Source organism: Helicoverpa zea, chromosome 26 (genome assembly GCF_022581195.2).
Source record: "Helicoverpa zea isolate HzStark_Cry1AcR chromosome 26, ilHelZeax1.1, whole genome shotgun sequence".
NCBI classification, from domain to species: Eukaryota; Metazoa; Arthropoda; class Insecta; order Lepidoptera; family Noctuidae; genus Helicoverpa; species Helicoverpa zea.
This window is the reverse complement of record NC_061477.1, coordinates 4,894,888-4,915,950: the sequence shown is the minus strand read 5'-3', so window position 1 is coordinate 4,915,950 and position 21,063 is coordinate 4,894,888. Positions and strand designations below refer to the sequence as shown.

The 21,063-nt window shown below is 36.2% G+C and overlaps 3 protein-coding genes across 4 annotated transcripts in view; 2 read left to right on the top strand and 1 right to left on the bottom strand.

Annotated features, from left to right (window-relative positions):
* The window catches only part of LOC124642881, a 30,362-nt gene extending 30,024 nt beyond the window's left edge, over positions 1 to 338 (top strand). Inside the window, exon 28 of the mRNA XM_047181631.1 lies at positions 213 to 338. Coding sequence (XP_047037587.1) covers positions 213 to 338 — 126 coding nt within the window. The remainder of the gene's footprint in view (positions 1 to 212) is intronic.
* Positions 339 to 7,608: 7,270 nt separating this feature from the next.
* On the top strand, positions 7,609 to 8,746 carry LOC124643155. The gene is made up of 2 exons (XM_047182028.1): positions 7,609 to 7,687; positions 8,147 to 8,746. Exons 1-2 carry the CDS (start codon positions 7,631 to 7,633, stop codon positions 8,744 to 8,746), a joined length of 657 nt encoding a protein of 218 aa, XP_047037984.1. The 5' UTR covers positions 7,609 to 7,630.
* Positions 8,747 to 10,747: 2,001 nt separating this feature from the next.
* The window catches only part of LOC124643061 (E3 ubiquitin-protein ligase CBL), an 85,107-nt gene continuing 74,791 nt past the window's right edge, over positions 10,748 to 21,063 (bottom strand). For both annotated transcript variants that reach the window (XM_047181899.1, XM_047181900.1), the window contains exons 10-13: positions 17,168 to 17,411; positions 16,571 to 16,689; positions 15,526 to 16,312; positions 10,748 to 15,175 (exon numbers count right to left, since the gene is read on the bottom strand). In XM_047181899.1, coding sequence (XP_047037855.1) covers positions 14,958 to 15,175; positions 15,526 to 16,312; positions 16,571 to 16,689; positions 17,168 to 17,411 — 1,368 coding nt within the window. In that variant the 3' untranslated portion in view covers positions 10,748 to 14,957. The remainder of the gene's footprint in view (positions 15,176 to 15,525; positions 16,313 to 16,570; positions 16,690 to 17,167; positions 17,412 to 21,063) is intronic.

Sequence of the window (21,063 nt, the reverse complement as noted above, 5' to 3'; positions counted from 1 at the left end):
TAATCTATGCGTAAATTGCAGAAGCAAGTGTACACTTTGCCTGACTGCCTACCATATTTTTTTTTTGTTTCTCGTCTCAATCTATCCTAAGGTTGTCTGGAAGAGATCGCTCTTACCGATAAGACCGCCCATTATGTCACCTACATTAACTAGATCAAATGTAAAATTAATGTAGGTAACTTATAAAGTATATATCTATCTATCTCCCACAGGTTGTAGACCTAGTGTATTTACACCTTGACAATTGGTCAGACTTATTGGAATGCTACCCAGAAGTTAAGATGATGCTCTATGAGTCCACAAAAGCGTTTAGGAGTGATGTCATCAAGACCCAGTAAGACCTTTTGTTCTTAGATAAATCAGACGAGTGATTGAATGGCTTTTGTCAGTCAAAGGACTACTTACTTAGCCATTCGTTTAAACGGCTATATCCATCTAGTCGCATAGCATGAGTGGTCTGCACGTTTCGGGTTCGATTCCTAGGTTTGGCCGAAACGCTTTGTGGGATTAACGGACTTTCAAAAAGCAGCCTGAAGTCCGAAAGTTGGTGGTTGATACACCCGTGCATCAGAGAGTACTGAGTCAGACCTCTCTCCGGTGGCGTCGGATTGTGTCCCATCGGGCTATGAGATTGAAAGAAAATGGAAAGCACTGTGTCTGCGCGAATGCTTGTCCACATGTCCTGCGCAACTGGTGAACTCTTTTAAATGAGAACAGCCGGCGTGGCCAAAATCGGCCTCTGAGGCCTTTTTCATTTCATGCAGTTGGCTTCGAGATAAATAATATATTTATTCTGTTTATATTTCAGCCCTGGGCGTTCAGCGGCGTCGTCCATAGTTTACTGATTACAGTTTTACGGATATTTTGTTAAATAATCTGGAGATGAGAAATGGAGACAGAGCTTGGAAAGGCATTTCTTCTGTATGCCTCTTAGAGTAACAGCACAGTTAGAGACTCCGCAACAGGTTGACATACATATATTTCTGTATGCCTCTTAGAGTAACAGCACAGTTAGAGACTCCGCAACAGGTTGACATACATATATTTCTGTATGCCTCTTAGAGTAACAGCACAGTTAGAGACTCCGCAACAGGTTGACATACATATATTTCTGTATGCCTCTTAGAGTAACAGCACAGTTAGAGACTCCGCAACAGGTTGACATACATATATTTCTGTATGCCTCTTAGAGTAACAGCACAGTTAGAGACTCCGCAACAGGTTGACATACATATATTTCTGTATGCCTCTTAGAGTAACAGCACAGTTAGAGACTCCGCAACAGGTTGACATACATATATTTCTGTATGTCTCTTAGAGTAACAGCACAGTTAGAGACTCCGCAACAGGTTGACATACATATATTTCTGTATGCCTCTTAGAGTAACAGCACAGTTAGAGACTCCGCAACAGGTTGACATACATATATTTCTGTATGCCTCTTAGAGTAACAGCACAGTTAGAGACTCCGCAACAGGTTGACATACATATATTTCTGTATGCCTCTTAGAGTAACAGCACAGTTAGAGACTCCGCAACAGGTTGACATACATATATTTCTGTATGCCTCTTAGAGTAACAGCACAGTTAGAGACTCCGCAACAGGTTGACATACATATATTTCTGTATGCCTCTTAGAGTAACAGCACAGTTAGAGACTCCGCAACAGGTTGACATACATATATTTCTGTATGCCTCTTAGAGTAACAGCACAGTTAGAGACTCCGCAACAGGTTGACATACATATATTTCGCCTACGATGATAATATTGTTATATAATTCTCAAGATGAATCGACAATAGTTTTTTAACCTTTAACATTTACTTAATTTAATTAGTTTTAGTATTTATTAGAATGTTTCCATTATTTTTGACAGTTTTTGAGTCAAAAATTGAATAAAATTGACATAAAATGTTGTGGATAACAATTGGTATGGTGCTTACAAAATGTTTATTGATCAACGTTTAATATTTAATGTAAATCATTTTAGTATAATTAGTATTAAAATTTTATAATTAATGTAAAACTAGTAAGTAGCTTTAAACTTACTTAAATTGTTATTTGTTATTAGTTTGTAACTCGTTATAAAGATCATATTATATGATTTTATGTACTGAACAAAGTTTTTATTTTTTAAACCCATTCAGTTTTACGACTCACCATAGACAGAACATAGCGCACTATAGGCAAGTACCTACTTATTTTTAATATCTACATTTCATTTTACTTATACCTAATTTGACTTTGTAGTCGAAAGATATAGTAATCAATTGGATGGGCATACTTCTATTATAAGTAGTATTATAGGTAAGTATTGTTAAACTAAATACCACTGCTCACAAATCCGAAAACCTTAAAAATATATATAATCTGAAACAGCTCAATTGTATCTGTTTACATTGTAAAACGCGTACGGTATATCTTAGTATACGACGCATGTTCTTATCTGTGAGTTTTTAATTAAAACCGTGTAAAATCCGTGAAAATATGCTTATTATATTACGCACCATTCAATAGAATCTACGAAGGATTTATCGGTGTTTCTAAATATCTATAATTTGGTTTGTAAATTGTAATGCATCGATATCGCTATCGGCAGATCTGTTCTGCTGATTCTTAGCGCACTTTCACACAAGCGGAGTTGGCCGCGCGTATATGCTCCGTTTGGCGTCGCAAGTACATATATTTTAGAGCGTCATTGCTACACTGGAATATTTTTTTCAAATCGGGGCCTAGCCTATCCTTTCGAAGATTTTAATTCAATCGAACTCTTCAGCTAAAGTAAAGTCTAAAGCTAAGTATAGGTGAAAATGCTTCTCCATCAACTCCATTAGGTCATGGCACACTTGAATTTGTTGAATCTTTCCATGATTATAAACGTTTGTAAAATAATAACGTCAACTTGCGAATGAGTTAATTAATGACCAATCAGAGCCGAGGATATGCCTGAGCGGGATCGAGGCGCCATCTTGTCTATGACTCTTGACAGTTCTTGGTGTGACATTGTTTTGAGCGGGAACATGATCGAGGGATCCCGGTGAATAGGCATGATGACAAATTTTTAAATTCCTTTGTATGATGTAGATATACGTCTATTTTATATGAAAAATTATTAATTTTAAGAAAATGCGAAGATTTTTTATCAAATAATTGCATTTTTCTCTGTCCACTTTGAATCCGGCGCGAAAACGCTTGTCAGTGTCATGGTGTCACTTGTGACGTCACGACTGAAATTACAAGACGCAAGTAAACTACGCTCGTGCAATAATTAAGTTTTTTGTGTTATTAAATATGAATTCGAAAGGGCATAGGTGTTGTGGGGTCACTGGGGGACCAAGTAAGAACACATCCAAAACAACTCCTGATAAGTTATTTGTGTACGTTCCTCACAATAAAAAAATACGAAACAAGTGGCTTAAACTTGCAAGGCGAGATTCAAAAGCAATATTGCCCAGGGTACAACTTTATTTTTGTGAAGATCACTTTGATGTAAGTTATAACGTAGTTCTCTAGATTCTAGCATAGTTTATAATGTAAATAACTATTTCGAGGTTAGGTTTCATCTCTCATTGTTTTTTAATTAAACTAGTATACTTACATGGAAGTTTTAACATTTCTAAATTCAGCTGAACAAAAATCTTTATATGATGCCAAAAACTTTCCCAGCATTATGATATTAATTCTAGGCAAATTAGCGCTGTTTGCCTTGATAAATCCGGGCTCCATAACTCGTGTTATAAACAATTAATTAATTAAAAACAAAGATCGCAGTGGAAGTTCACAATCACGAAATGTGACGTTCGCGCGCTTTCGCGCGAGTTGTTTTGAGAAATGACGTCACGAGCTCTGATTGGTGTTCAAGATATCATGGCGGATTGCCTTATTTCGTAATTTTATTTTATAAAAATACATATTAATCACATTATTAATAAAGAAAACAATGCGCGTTTTATATTCCAAGCTTCAAGTTTAATTTAATAAATATATTATTTTAATGATTTTTGATTACTGTCATCATGCCTATTGCTGCATGGTGTAGTGCAGAAAAAATAATCAAAGAGATATTGGATCCCTGAATCCGCTGCTCGGTCGTAATTAATCATTTTCCCCCCTAAGACGATCCACTGACCCTTAGGTGTCAAGTGATAAAACAGCGTGTGTTAAGTACTGTGAAAATGTGGATCGTATTTTATGTTCGCCTTCTACCCCAAAGATGCCCCACTAAGCTTGTAACCACTAATGACGATGTATGTCGCTTAGAACAATGTTTCTTCGATATTCGATATGAGATACCTACGACGTGCCTGTTCATGTGTGCCGTGACTTTAGCCCACAAAAGTGTAAGCAAGTAATTTTAACAGTAGGTAAGTAAGTAAAGCAACTACCTACGGGCTACCACGAAGTAGAAAAGCGAATAAAAATAACGCATTAAAATCAATAAACAAAATCTCGTAGCGAATCGATTCGTTTTCCTTGGACATTAAGAGTTAATGAAATTGTGTGGTGAGGTATATAAGTGGAGTGGTAGCCGTGATAGCTGAACAGGTTGTTCGGTAGCATCATGAAGTGGCTAGCGTTACTTTGTCTGATCCTCAGCGTGATGCTAGTTATGGTAAGTTGATTTATATATCCAGTTTTTAATCAATGTAAAGATTTGTAATCCAAAAATATATTGGTAACGTATGTATGTAAGGTATATATGTTTTGGAGTCTTTGTCGAGCAAATTAAGTCGTCGAGGTAAAAATGTTGCTGCATCCTGGGATGCATATGTAAAACAGAAGTTAATAAAACTTCTGAGGTCTCCCTTGCTTGGTTCCTTCGGGAAATTTCAGCATCATTTTACTGGGCCCCAATGAAAAACAATGAAGAAGAAATCATCGAACAAACGCCTCAACAGAGCCTCAACAGAAGTCAGAACATCACCCCAATATCTCATTATTTGGCTGACGCAGCATGTCTTCCTTTACCATAGATACTTCTCTCTGATTCGTCATCTCATTTGTAAGATTATTTCCAGACATATCATATTTCACACAGTATCTATCCATCGTTTCGTTGATCGTCTACTTTCAATATGTCCATTCACAATCATTCTCTGCACTTCAATGTTGGGAATAAATTGAATATATCAGAGAATGATTGTGAATGGACATATTGAAATTTCATTGAAACTTTTCTGTTACCGGTGCTACTTTCAAACTTCCTCTTATACCTACTCATTCCACTCTCGTAACACTCCACATTACTCTTTCAATTCCTATTGCAACTACTTCTTTAAGGTAGCAAGTGTAAAGAAAGAGTTGTTCCACAGGCTGACGACCAGTCCCAAGAGTTACGGGGAGGTGGCACTGACTACACCAGCAGGTATGCCGAGCTGGCGTCTCCCGTCCCCTCTCACGTCAATGTTCAAGACCTACTGGCTTCCTTAGCAGCGGCTGGACGCCACTAAGCAGCACCAGTAGACCAGCATAACTCCTGAAAACGACCAACTTGTTCCTGATAAAATTAACTTTAAACAGTTTTTGAGTTTACGACCACAATTTCTTAAGTAATACCAATCGCTTTTCAAAATGTTTGCCAGTTGTATTCATGTTTTAAAATAACGCATTTATTTCAATATTCTTTAAAGAATTATCCCTAATGTGGTCATATCATTGGCATTGCCCACTAATGCCACATTTTAATTGGAATTATTATTCATAATTTTGTATTATTGATTAGTTTATTTAATTTATGATCGTGTTAATTGATCAAAAGTGTGGACCGCTTTGAATCTGTATGTATTTGTATATTATAGTATAAGTTCGCTCGTCTTTTTTGTTTTATTTGATTTCATCACAATGCAGGTATCACATTTCCAAAACATTGATCTGTTCTCACACGTGTCTCAAACTTGCCATAGATGTTGCAAGTCCGCATTTGTTCCCATAACTGAGTTGAGGAGGAGGTCAGATCGGCTGTAAAACAGTAGTAAAAGTGTTTTACTTGGGTACTCAGCTGTATCCGACTGGAAGCCGACCCCAACATAGTTTCGAAAAGGCTAGGTACCTAAATGTTGATGTTGCAAATTTACAGTTACGTTTCCAAGAAAAAACAAGAATCTTATTTAATTAAAAACCTATTTAATCACTTCTTAAAGAAATCTAGTCCTGGATCGATGTGCGCGGCCGGTGAGTCGATGTACTTGCGCCGCGCCGGGAAGAGACGCTCATAGTTGAGGTTTACGTCGTGAGGGTGACCGGCGTTGCCATCGCGCCGGCCTATGGGGATGTAGTCGTAGGGGACCTAGGAAAGTTTACTATATGTATTTAAGTTCCTATAAAAAAACATTTACGATCAAAATCGAAACCATTACATCCAATATATTATCTACAGCGCCTATGTTTAAAATGCACGTGGAAATGTACAAAACTGTTCGTGTCGACCGATGTTCCGTTGGGTGCGATAGGCCCGAGTATTGATGACCATTTCTGTTGTAACAAGTTCCTTCATTAAATTATGCCACTTGTATATCTTTATATTAAGTGAAATTTATTTTATTTGGTTACATTTAGAATACAGGCACATTATAACATGGTCGACAAAATAGAAATATGGTCTCAATATATTCGGCCTATTGTCAGTTGTATACCACTCTGACCAGTCTTGCCAAGGTAACTGCGTCGAAGATGATAGCCGATAAGCTCAAATCTTGTACAACAACCTGGTACTGAGCTGCATCAGCTTGACTGGAAGCCGATCCTCACATAATATAGTACGGGAAGGCAGATAATGGTGGTTCAACGAACAAATCTCATATTACAAAACTGGCAGACAAACCTAATGATTTATTTACCAAAGATAAAATAAAGGACCACTCAATTATTAACCCGAGAAACACTAATTTTAAATGACTTCTGAAACACGGAGGATTTTATTTAGGTATCTACTTACAGTAGGTGCTACCTAGAAGTTAAACACCATACCTGTGGTGCTGATTCCACAGCGCTAAACAACAAAACACAAGTTATAAACAAATATAGCGGTACCATTTTCAGAGAACGTTTGCCTTTTCACTAGACTTTAATTAAAATACCTCGCAAGGCTTTATAGCGAAACTGGCCGATTTTATTGCACTTAAAAATCTTTTATTTCAACGTCTTTTATGGCTTTGTTTTCTCCCGTTCCCCATGAATTGTGATTGAAGTTTTATGAAGACATTATTATGCTATCTAGACTCATAATTTAGCTTGAAAACGTTAATTAAGTACTTTTCTATGGATTTTGCTCAATCATTCATTAATTGAGATCCGAAGGTCGTTGGCATTAGGTATTAAATCTAGATATGATGAATCGTACATTATTTGTAAAGGTACCTAATTCAAATAGATTTTCCATAATCCTACAATACCTATTCCTATTACAATATTAATATACTTAAACATAATTTCAGGGATAGTCCTCCAATTCAAAGTAGATTGATCAATCACAGTGCGTAACAAATCGACGAATCCGTTTATATCGAAGGAAATATCAATAAAATTACTTTTATCGTCGCCATATTTATAGTTATTCGATTCTAGAACAAACAGAACATACGTAATGTTTCGTACAAAAGTAATGTGAGTGTCAAGTACTGCGAACTTAAAAATGGGAGTACTTATTACTGCCATTGTCGTTTCATTGTTTTCAACTACATTATCTGCAGTGAGTTTATTGTAAACAGTAGAAATAATTAGGGAAAATCCACCATTTATGTGAACTCAATACTGACGACAGCAGAATCGTAATTATTTATATATATATTAGTTATTGACTTCCACATACTGAACGTAATTGCAAAATATGCATATGTAGATATTCTTAACATATGGTATTTCGAGGTATAAGAAGGGATTGTCATACCTAAAAGTCCAGTTATAGATTGCCACATAAGAACAGTCATAAACAATGTCAGGTTCCTTTTTAACACGTTAAGCTACACAAGTTTACCTACAAGATCAGTTTAATTTTATCCTTTTGTCAATCACAAGCACTACTTGCTTCTCATCCCACTTGTCATTGGCAGAATCGTCAACGTTTGCATCGACATGGATTGCCATAAATAAAAATAGAATAGAATAGAACTATTAGCAACACACTAATCCTTTTTCCCATTTACATTAGCCTCAACAGCCAGAAAACGACCAATATCAAATAACCGATTTAGTAACTGAACATCCAGGCGTTGTTTCACCTTCTAACCATTCAAGTCCACACAATCAGTCGATCCAAGAGCATGTTACAGAAACATATGAAACAGTTCAAAATCCAGTTGAAATGACTAAAGAAAAAGTTACATATAAACAAATAGCGGCACCAGAAGTCAGCTTCACTGTCAAAGTGTATAAGTTCGTTGCAGAACCTTTGATAAGAGCTGTGAGAGCTCCCAAAGTGAATGCAGTATTAAGGAATATAGGAACTTGTGTCGTGAACGGAGCTATGGAGTTATTCTCCTACTATCTACCAGCTCCTTTCATGCCTCTTATTGCATCAGCGGCAGGCTTAGTAATCCCTTTTGAGCCAGTAGTTATGTTAAAAGAGAAAATGCCTGTGACCAGCTACAGAAGAGCTTTTCAGACAGCTATGAGCAGTTTTTTAAGTACATTCGACAAGTACAAAGTTGAAGAAGACTACGACCCATATATGACAAGACGGTTTAATAGAAGATTCATGAATGATGATAATGTGAAGAAAGGAAGGGTAACGGAAAATCCTGACGTTTAATAAAGCGTTATATTTTTATACCGTTTTTATTTGTTTTTTATATCCTTAGTTCTATAACTGCTGTCGATGGTTTTTTTATGGCTATATCGATGGTTATATTTTATGATTGCCATGTACGAAAGTTATGTTCGACCTAAGAGCATTATGACGCTGTATCAGCAACGTAGACAAGCAAAGCAAATCATGATTTATGCCTGTAATTAATCTAAATATTGCTAAACCATGGCTAACCCTAAGTATGGAAAATGGGATGCTTTCATAAGTTAAGGTTGATGATGTCGGGATGTTTGAAATATACCACGGTCCTAGTGCAAAAATAACAAAGGTGGGGTTTAGTCAGTAAAAGTCTGACACTCCCATCACGCTGCACCCACCGCGGCTTCTCCGATTTATCATGCGATCTCAGGTGTCTTGGAGGTGGTGGTCAAGAACAAAGGATGAAAAAGGGCCAGATTGATTATTTCACAATAAGTAGGTAGGTATGCGGTATATTTTGGTTCACAGAACGCCTGCGTAAATAAAGTAAAAAAACTTTACAAAGGAGTTTCATTTTCTTACTAAAATCTTTATTTAAATGTTATTTAGTTGCCGAATTCGTATCACTTCAATCAATAAATGCTGACATGGTGATAACCCCTAGGAAGGGACAGAAAAATGTTGTTTTTGCTACAGTTCTGTCTCCACCCGCCTTTGATTCAATTTTAGGGTCATTTTCAGTTTTCTCGTTTTTAGGTGCATTTCGTACAGCACTTTTAGTTGATCCGACTTGCCTCATTTTGTGTTTTAGGCCTAGGACCTTCGAGCTTTTATGCTCTGTTATTATATTAAGGGTTGCTGTTGTGTTTTTACTTTCGGCGCCAGCATTAGCACTATCTTCTTTATTTTCCTCAGAAGTTTTATTGCCTTGTTGTTCATTTGTTTCGTTGCTATGGTTACCATCTTCGCTTGAGTTGACAGTAGCAGTTGTTATTTCAACATCGTCATTTGATTTCACATCAGTGTCTTCAACAACTCCATCCTTGTGATCTAGATCAGTTTTTCTCAAACTTTTTGTTTTCTTACCGAAACCCGTCCAAGTATGTCTGAAGCCATTGTGGTCAATGAAAATTCTGGCACCAGGATCCTTATTCTCGGTTCTTAACACATGATCCTTGAAATAGTCTGTGATTACGTGTACTGTGGGCTTAAGTATGTTGTATTTTTCGTTGTTAAATATCACATCACCAACTTTTTGTAAGTCCATATGACTGGGGAATTGTGATACTGACCCTTCGAACTGAAATTGGGAAATGAAAATATCATGAGAATTTTTTTTTGTTTATAGGTACCGAGACTGATGACAAAAGATGTCTTTTCGAAATTCATCGAGTGACATCTCGTTTTTATTAACCAAAACAAAAGAATATTTACCTCCAAAATAAAAATGCATAATACAACAAAAATCATTTTAAGTGATTTCATAAGTTCATGATAAAAAATACCTACTGATTAACTGGAAATCAATTCATTGTTATGCCATTTAAGAAAGTACTTGACGCATAGAGTAATAAATGATTTTAATCAACAAGAGTTTTAATCAAATAAACTTTATGATTTGTGCAGGTAAAACGCTCTATTAAAAGACAAGAATTTGATCACGAGCAGCGTTACTAAAAATATTTATGAAATGTTCCCGCGCAATTTGTTAATATCTGCTAGAGTTCAATAGTAATTATAATTTAAAAATATATAGAATAGAAAATACAGCCTCCAATAATTTCTGGAAGAAGTCGTTACGGGTAGTCAGAAGCCAATAAGTCTGACGGCAGTTTAACCAAGGGGTATCGGGTTGAGTGGGTAACTGGATTGAGGAGGTCAGAGAGGCAGTTGCTCCTTGTAAAACACTAGTACTCAGCTGAATCCGGTTAGACTGGAAGCCGACCCCAACATAGTTGGGAGATGATGAATTTGTTTCAAAAATTCAATTAAAGAAGGGTTAAATAATGTAATAAAACAACAAAATATAATTTTACTTAAATATATTTAGCAACGTATTTTTACTAAAGCGTAAAACAAAACGTAGCCTCCCCAAAACATTCCGTTGACAATTCATCCGTTAGATGGCGCTTTATTTTCAAAAATAATATTTTACCTTCTCATCAATGTATAAGACAACTGATATTATCATCGCAATAATATTTTTACAAACCTATTTAATTCATACAATCCACCAAAAGAAACATCAATTTATAACGCAAATAAACAAAATAATAACAATACGATTAGGTAATAATTTTCATACAAAAAAAACATTAAAGAATCAGATGTGTCAAAATTATAAGATTACATATTCTCACCAAAAATGTCAATACATTGAAATATCCGAATAAAAAAAAAAATGATTTTCTAAGACTCATCGCAAAATTCCTTCTAGTCATTATCTAACAATGCCATTACACAGTTTCTCCAGGACCCTCATAATATTAATAACATTAGCCAGTAACAACTAACACTGGTAAAAGTGCATTGTACATCAAGGTATATGGCAACCGCAAAATATTGTCCCATGATATGAATATCTACTTGTTTTTGAATCTCTCTCTTTGGAAAAAAAAAACATAATAAATAACTGTACTCTTGAATGGTAACAATCAAATACCAATTTTAGCTAACATTTTTAAAGTGGTCATTTCGGATAATGACCAGTCAATGTTATGTAAAATGTTTAGGCCATTACGGTATTTTGATTGAAATCATTTATTCACTGGTTATGTTGAAAAAAAATAATATTTCGTTAAATTAATTAAATTGAAACAATAATATTTTGTGATGCTCGTGAGATTATAAATATAAACAATTATTTGACTAAATATAAATAATTACTAATATTTTGTCGTAAAACTAATTTAATAAGAAGCAATACGCGCTTTTAAAGGAAATTATGATTATTACAGCTCGCGTATTCGAAAATTTAAGTTATAAGGGAATTACAATAAGGGTAGGTGTACATTTCAGGATTTCACAATGAGGTAAGCTCTGTGGTAGATAAAGTTTGTAGTGATTTATGTTCAAACATAAATTTTGCTTATTATTTAATAGATATCCCTGCTTTAATCATGGACTTGTGTAGTGTGCATAACAATGACATTAGTATAAAAGTTTTATTTTATACTTGAAATCCTCAAATGTACACTCAACCTGTTAATCACAAAATACTAACATTACATCTTTTTAAATAAAAATGTATAAGCAAAGTACCTATGCAAAACATTTTTATTAAAAAAAGTGAAACTTGACTAGTAGTGTGGTGGATATGTATTCACTCATAATTAATAGGTAGGTACCTAAAACGTCAGTGGAAACTACGAACTATTCATCAAAGATGTAATATTAAGAATTATTGGCATTAATTACAATTTATTAGCATCCTCATTTAATTAACTATTATAAACGAACAGATGAAATTAGCAAAAAAGTGAAATATTAAGACTAGATAGATTATAACCTAAAAATTCAGTCAATTCATTCACTAAGCACATTAATTGTCTTGAGAAAACTGCGTCAAAATTGTTTCGTAATTCAACTGGGAATAAACCAAAAAGTAATATTTGAAAAAGTAAAACTAATAAGATCTGAAGCAGTTTTCTTACAAGTTGTATAAGCAATATAAAAAAGAAAAGACGAACAATTATGAAAATTGCACTTTTACAAAATATTTTTTTTTGTATAGAAAAATACGAAGAACAATATCAGGAAACGTTGGTGCCGTCGTAAGCTCTTCGAATTTCAAAAAGAATTTGTTTTTAGTAAAAACTTATCAAACTAACTACATCTTTTTTTTCCTAATATTATACCAAAAAGGAAGATCAATGCAACACGTACGAGTTTATTTTTATATCCAAAAAAATATAAATATTAATTATTATTTACATCAACAATTTTAAGTGTTAAACTAGACATTAAATATTGCAAGTGTCATAAGTCGAAGTGTCAAAATTTGTATTATCTCATACAGGAATATGACATAAATATGAAAAAATATATTCTATATGAACCACTATTAAGTAAACATTATGAGACAGCGATTTTATATGAAAATATAGGCATTATTTATTCGTACAAGTAACTATTTACAAAGCTTTATTTAATAAATCAATGAAAAATATATTGAGTTAAAATGAATACTGATAAAATAAAAGAAAACACTGGAATAAGTTTTAGTGTCACTAAAATGATGCGAAATAAATACATGAAATGTGCCTTAAATATAAGTTTATTATATTGATCTATGTAATACTATCACGATTTTAGATTTACACGACAGGATGTTGTTTTGTGGCGATTAAGGTCATAATTATGAACACCATCTACATATATTGACAGTTCGCCAATCTGCCACATTTTGACTCTTGCATACATTTTTCATTTGTGCATGAGAGCCACAAAAAGTTTATATTAATTACTTTGCCTGACAATGCAGACTTGAAAATCACAGCTAAGCAATCAATATTTCCCCTCAATTAGCAGCTAAACATTATTTAGCCATTCTTCGTAATTGCCAGGGAGTGAAAGGCATTGTCTACTTTGACCGGACAATGCTGACTTTGCGTCGATTTTTAGACATGATGTTACAACACTACTGCGCCAAATAATTACCTATTAAAATTACTTACCGTTACTGAAGTTTAGTTTTTACTTAAAGTTAATAGTATGACGCTTGTTTATAACAAATTCAACTTTAGTGATATTTTTAGCTATACTAATGATCGTAAACGTATTCTAGAGTAATAGTATATTATTTCACGTGGTTTGCACAAAATTGACCTAACGGTATAAGATTTGTTTTCATAATATTAAATGCATTGATAAAAAAAGAAGTTTTAGAGTTCGTTGCACAGTTTAATTATATTGATAACCGAACCATAACCAGCCGTCAAATCGTCGATTTGGGCGTCAATCGTCGAAATTCATGTCATATTATTGCTGAAAATGGTTCAGCAATAATATGACATCAATTTTCCCAAAGATGTGCTTTACTTTGAAAATTTCACGTGAAAAAACTGACGATGTTGTTGATGAACTTGGGCCTTAACTGATACCAATTTGATGGCCGGTTATAGATCGATTAATCTTATACATGGTACAACTCACCTCTACTATACAAAAATTCTACTGTTATTTTCTGTATACGAGCGTAAGGTCAATTTTGTACTACCATCCTATGTTCATACGCACCTAAGAACAATACAGTATAAATTCAGGATTTCGGAAGATTCGTCATGGCTTGTGCTTGGAATTTGTGCTTTATTTCTGTGTTTAAGGTTGATTTTAGTGTTTGACCGCATGCCATCTATGTTACAACTAAGGCAAATACTCCACCAAAGCGGATAGGAGGTGATTGTGAAAAAGTGGTGGATTCGAAGTTGAATATTTCTTTTGAATTTGAATTCATAGAATAGACTTCGACTGAACTTCTGTCGTAGGTCTTAGCTTGTTTAAAATCGCTAGACAGTTGATATTTGCAGAAGCTGTGAAATAATTTTAAGTCCGGTCTTGTATACGATGTATAAAAAACTTTTAAAATTACTTTATCTTGCGATATACTTACTAGTACATATTACTAGGTATGATTTAAAAGTGAAAAACTCATTATCAAAAGTTTGTAATTTAGGTATTGCCAGTCATTTCGCATATTAGCTGTAACACAAATGTCATTGGTGCTTGACAGATGCACTTAATGTCAGCCATTTTAATAGAGCCAGCTAGCATACAGATAAAATAAATGATATATTAATTTGCGTATATCTTTGTGCTCAAATAAAACCCGTAGCAAATTACTGACTATAGGAATATTCGCTGCTATTGTTCAAAGTGAAATAGTGGTTATTTCATAAGCAATAAAGGTCAGTTTACTATGAAGACTTTTATCAAACGATGACACTGAAATATGTACAAGTTAAAATCAGACTTATATTTAGTTCATAAGGTACGAATTCTAAACCTGTTAGTAACGATTTGATGATGTAAGTGGCCGTCTTTGCAAACAGTTTTTTTTTAATCCTGACTAATTGAGAACCTCCTCCTTTTTGGGAAGTCGGTTAAAATGTGATGTTTGTCTTATCAAGTCATCGATCTAAAATAAAATGAATAATTTTGCACATTGACCGGTCAATCTCCAAAACGACCATTAACACCATCATAACGCACAATTCAAAGAACAAACTACCTACCATTAACACTTATTAGGTACTTTAGATCCAAACTCGTGCAATATATCGCAGGCCATTTCTAAATCGTTCCTGGTGATGCCCAATGCGCGTACAACTATGTCTTTGGGATAACCTTCCCCTACTAAACGCGCAATGTAGTCTAAATTAATGTTTTCGTACGATACGTTGTCGCCGTATTTCCTACCGTGTTTGTCGTGAGTTAGGGGGTTGATTTTCTTTGCTGGAACAAGAGAAAAAACTGCTGTAGTAAAAAGTAAAAAAGTGTAACCTACTGCCCAAAAGTATTTGGATTTAAAAATGCAGTTATAAATAGCAGTTTTGGTAAGTTACAAATTATAAATGATACGTTCAATAACTAGATCAGCAGTTGAAACTATCAAACATTCTTATTAATCAATTGTTCAGAGTAATAAATTAACTTCTAAAAGAAATGAAAATAAAATTGGAGTACAAGGGGGACGCATATTCGTTGAACTTTGTAAAATGTAAATTAAAACGTTTTTTTAACATCGAATTCTATCCATCACATCTGTCAACTAATTTATTTATGTAATACAATTTTGGACTCACCTGCAACAGCCAACTCGTTCTTCTCCACAGCCACATTTTCGTACGGTGGGTCTTTTATGTCCTCAGAAGGGAATTTAGGCATAGTCGTAGACTTAGTGGGCTGGTCTACACTCCCACTAGTGGTCGCCGGCAAAGACCTTTGCCTAGGCGGAGCCCTATTTTCTAGCCTAGTCTCCCGGTCAAAACTACACCTAGATTCTATTATCCTATCCGGTTTTTCCGGTGGTCTTTCGGGGGGTAGACGGAAATCCGTGTGCCGACTGTCCGACAAAGGAAGATGTCTTTCTAACTTTTCTCTATTCTCTGGCACGTGTCGGTCTTGACGATTGTCTATGACGCGTATTTCGTGTCTATTCTCTTGTCTTAAGTCTGGGGTGGGGATGTGGCGTTCTTGCCGACTCTCGCAACGTTCGGGCCTCTCTTGCCTATTGTCTTGCAGGTGCCTCTCTTGTCTTTCTTGCATGTGTGTGTTTGGCCTATTTTCTGGCACATGGTGTCTATTATCTGGTGGGTTGAGTGGCTGTCTGGTTTCTGGGGGTTGTCTGTTCTCGGGGGGATTAGGTGGCTGTCTGTTTTCAGGTGGGTTTGGGAGTTGTCTGGTCTGGTTTTCTTGTCTGTTCGGCAGGGGTTCTGGTCGGTCCGAGTTGTATCGGATTTCGGGTTTGGGTTCGGTGGGGGTGGGTGTGTCGGAAGGACGTTCGGGCGGGGGTGCGGGGAGGGGGCGGCTGTTAGACTGTGGGGTGCACGCGCGACGGGGCTTCTCGAAGGCTCTGGGGTCGGGTGGCACCTGAAACAAGAATTTTCTTAGGTTATCTCGATAAAAGGAGCAATCTTTCGAGATGCTTTCCTAATTTTCTTCTTAAAAAAAATCATTTAGCAAATAAGTTGAAAAACTAATATCACTGCCTCTAATTTCTATTCATTTGACGTCTTGTTATTTCACACGAGCCTTGAAAATGGCATGTCTAGACATAGACCAACAAAAAGTTTTAAGAATGCCGATAGTACAGTTTTGAGCAAACTACTTTTTTTCTCCTCTTCGTACCTCGTGTCTGGTGTCAATGACGCCGGTGATAGTTTCCGTGGAGCCAGTGATGATGGAAGTCAGCCGATGCCGCGAGTCCGGCTCCGGTTCGAGAGACGAACGTCTTCTGGGCTCCGGGACTGGAAAATGCATATGGGTATTATGATATTGAATAAAAAATCCAAAGTCGGTGTCGTGGTTCAAAGCAGAAGGCCACAAATTCGGTGGACCGACCAGATGAAAATAACATTGGACCTCGCCTGCATGAATGTACTATCGATTTGTCCCACGTTGTCGAAAAATCCAAGACCTACATATATTTATCCTTTACAGAGCATGTCGAATATCGATCTTATTGTTCTTATGAGAATAAAATTCTTTAAACCGATTGTATTTGATTGCGTCTAAGAAAAAGGTAGGTCACAAATATCATTGGTTGATTATGCAAGAGCGTTTGGTAATAGAGACAAATTACGAGTGGAAGGTCGGTATCGTATCATGACCACTTCTGCAAAGAGTCATAGGTACGACTGATAAGAAGATATGTGTTTTTTTTTATCGATGATGTCACAGTACTTATTGTTTAGTTATAGTAGTGTATCAGTAACATAGACCCACCGTGCGCACTACTAGCAGCAGCTATATCCTGCACGCTGAGGGCGGCGAGGATGGCGGGCTCGGCGGGCGACAGGCTCTTGCGCGGCGGCAGCGGCGGCGCGCGCAGCTCGCCGTACGCGTTCTCCGGCCGCGTGGCCCCGCGCCGCGAGCTGCGCGGGGACTGGCGCGGGGACGCGAGGGGCGAGCGGACTGAGGGCCGTAACGCGTCTATTGTCGATGTTGCCGCGTTGAATTCCGCCCAGTCCTAGAAATGTGATGAGTAGTTTTAGGCTACAGTTGACGATGCTAGATGAGATGCACTTTTATCAGAGCCTAACGAAAATAAACCGGCCGTCGCCGAGTCTGGTTGCAATCCTGAGTTAGACATAGTTATCGGCACGGATATTGAGCTCTCGGCGGAAGAGTGGAGATCGCTTTGCGCACTGTACTCGTAAGGCAATAAACCAATAAATCGCTTCTGCGCAGGTGAAGGTCAGGGCTCAATATCCGTGCCGATAACTGTAGGTACCAGTTGATTAATTGTAATGTTGAACAAACCACTTGTTAAACAACTAGTTGTAATAGGTACTGAAAGTTGACTTCAACAAATCAACTAAGCCAATTTAAACGTATAGTAGGTATTGGCCAGTCAAAGAGCTCGGAACAGCTACCAGTGCAACAGTAACCTTAATATTAGGTACGTAGTACTGCAACTCAAAATAATATATTGCAAATAGTCGAACAAAGTCGTAGTTTTTGTAACTTTCTTTCTCGATGTCTGATATTGTATTTTCTAGAAACTGTCACAGGTAAGATTCTGAAAATTCCAGTAACCTACGAGAATATTGGGTACCTGCCAGTGGCGAAGGGTGGTTTAATGAAATAGGGAAGCCGCAGCAAAAAAAAAAACTTGGGGGGGGGGGAGTACTCAGGGATGGGGGGGGGGGAGAGGTAATGGAGGTAATTTCTCAGTCCACCTTTTAGCACTGACTGAGAGACTGATAGTTTGAACATGTTTTCTCGAGGAATTCGGCAGATTATTAATATCTATAAAACTTTATTATCTTTAGTTAGGTATATTAACTAGGTACTAGAATCTGAGAAAACTTGGCACTAGAAACAATACATTTTAAGTATTTAATTTACAACGGCCTGTTAGCCATTGATATTTATCGTAGGTATTTATCCGTCAGGACGTTAGTAATTCTAATATAGACGTAATATTGGTAGGTAATTCACCCAAGCGGCGTGCCCGAGTTTTATAACACGTTTTTATTCTCAAAACTTAACCTTGAAAAAAAAGTTCCTTCCTAAAGTAAACAATCTGTCGGTTCAGAAAACAGTCTAATGCGATAAATGCTATATGTACATTAAAAAGAAACCTGATGCCAACTGTCTACGTATCAAAATACATCATTTCAACGTAGATATCTCTATTTTCACTAGGTACGCACACTGTAGTACTGTACTTGTACTGAGTACCAGGTCACACAGTGCGATCGCGGGAATTGGTAGGGAGTAATGATACTGCCAACTATTTAATCAAAATTATCTAAATTATATACTCTTTGAATTCATAAAAATAAATAAATTCCCAACTAGGGTCATTAAATCGCGGAGAATCTTAACACCGCGATTCAGGATTTGCATAAAAATGCACAACGCCATCTATGTTGACATAATGTAACTAAAACACACACGAACTATGTTACTTCCAAATGATACACACACTAATAAATTCAATTAAGTAATACAAAGAACAAATTGTTAATGGTATTATCTAAAACAAAATAAGAACAATGAGAGTGAATTTGTCTGATTTGTTTGTTTACATATTTGAGAAAGCGCTGTCACTCGCGCGTAGACAGATATAGCTACTCTACTCTTGACGTGTTCTTTCTCGTTCACTCGCGAGTTTTGATTGGTGGAAGCCGCTCCGTGAGCCGGGTTACCGCTCGCCCTTATTTTGCGAACATCGCGCGGCGCGGCGTGGATGACGTCACGCAAGCGTAGTTTTGTATGGAGGAGGAAGCCGCGGCTTATTTAGTAGGAGCAAAATGTTTCAAGTAATTTATAGACAATTTTTTTTACGGTGGTAGGCGTTTTGTTATACCTACATATTTAAATTGTGTGGTTTAAATGATTATATTAATTATACCTATACCTATATTATAACTTATACCTATGCTTCTTTCTTGAAATTCGAAAGGGAAGCCGATGGGAATCGGCTTATAAGGACGCCTCGCCACTGGTACCTGCTGAAATGTTTGAGATCATGTAGGACCAGACATTTAACTTACTAGAACCTTATCGATTATCGAACTATCCCTGTATATCTTACTAAACTCGAAAACTTTTTGAAAACCTACGTTCCCTAAAATAGAGAGACGACATCACGACAATAAGTTTTGGTTACGAAAAAAATATTTGCTGATCGGCCCCGGCTTTGTTTGATCGGTGAACATGCCTAAAAAATAAGTAGGTTAAACAGTGAAGCGCTAGCAAAACTAAACCAATAAAAATGTAGTGTTACAAGTTGATGAACCACATATTTGCAAAATATACTCCTCCTATGTCATAGAGGGGCCTATATACATAGGGCCTTACGCAGTCTTCTGATATACCTGCTGTCTTCTGATCCCTTTGTATACTCCATTATGTACTTCCTTATACTACTTATGTATTTATTTATTGTGCTTATGTATTCCTTATACTTCAGGTACTCCACCATGTACCCCATATTTACTCCCCCTGTATACCTACTCTCCCCTATGTAAAAAAGAAAGAAAAGAAAATACATTTAATTACGTAATTGAGGACGCATACATAAATACCTACATAAACAATCAATATAATAAATAAAACAAAAAAGGGCTAAAATAGAAAGAAAACAAACATGAGGGGGTAGTATGCGTCACAACCACGCAATACGGCCCTCGCTCAGCATGATGCTGCGACCCCGTGCGAGACAAAGTCCCAGCGCTGATTTTCAGCGACAGCCGAAACTAACGTTATGGCGTCCAACGGGTGATTATGCGAATATGTGTTAAATAAATTGTGTTTAAATATATATTAAATAAATAGTGTTTCTTTGAAGAATATAATAGAATGTAATTAGTTTACTCCATATGATCAAAATACATGTGGTCGCGCCATTAATTATCTATGCCTGTAAACCATAGAGGTCAGTGCTGTAACTTAAACATCTGTCAAAAACTATTTCAGCTAGGTACTGAAAATAAAAATGTATTTTTAATGGCGACCGACGCTTTCGTACTTTATTATAAGAGGGTAATATGCTTTACAAAATATTGTATAGTGTGTATGTATCATACGAGATAAGTATCTTGAGCAACGAGTGACTAAGTTTTATCTTATCCCAGTTTGGGATCGTGCGAGGTGTTATAAAATATGCTTTGTCATGACGGTGGGTGAGTAGAAGTTACACGTGGATTGCGAATAGTACGTAGTAAGCAGCATTCAACTTTAATTAAAAAACAACATTTTAGTTAAATTAGGGAATATAAAAAGTTAGGAATAATAATGATTTAATTAAATTTAGAATTAACATTAAAATCGTAATGAATTGATATCACAGGTACATAAAAATATATGAGGACATAACAAAGAACACAGATGAAGGATATTTGGAGCAATATGAGCCGACACAGCCCCTCCTCCAAGATTGCTCAACGATCAGGAGCCACGCTTCTGCTACAAGTGTGCCTCCAATGCATCCCACGCCTCAGGAAATCCCTACACCAGCGCATGTACGCCATGACCCCGTAGGTAAGTGACAATACAAACAGTTACCATGCGTATCAGCCAGTTTGTTCCCTTAATAAATGTTTTTTAAGTAGGTATTTGAATGGTAACTTTGATTTCAGGCGTCGCAATGGTGGAGGGATATCATTCCA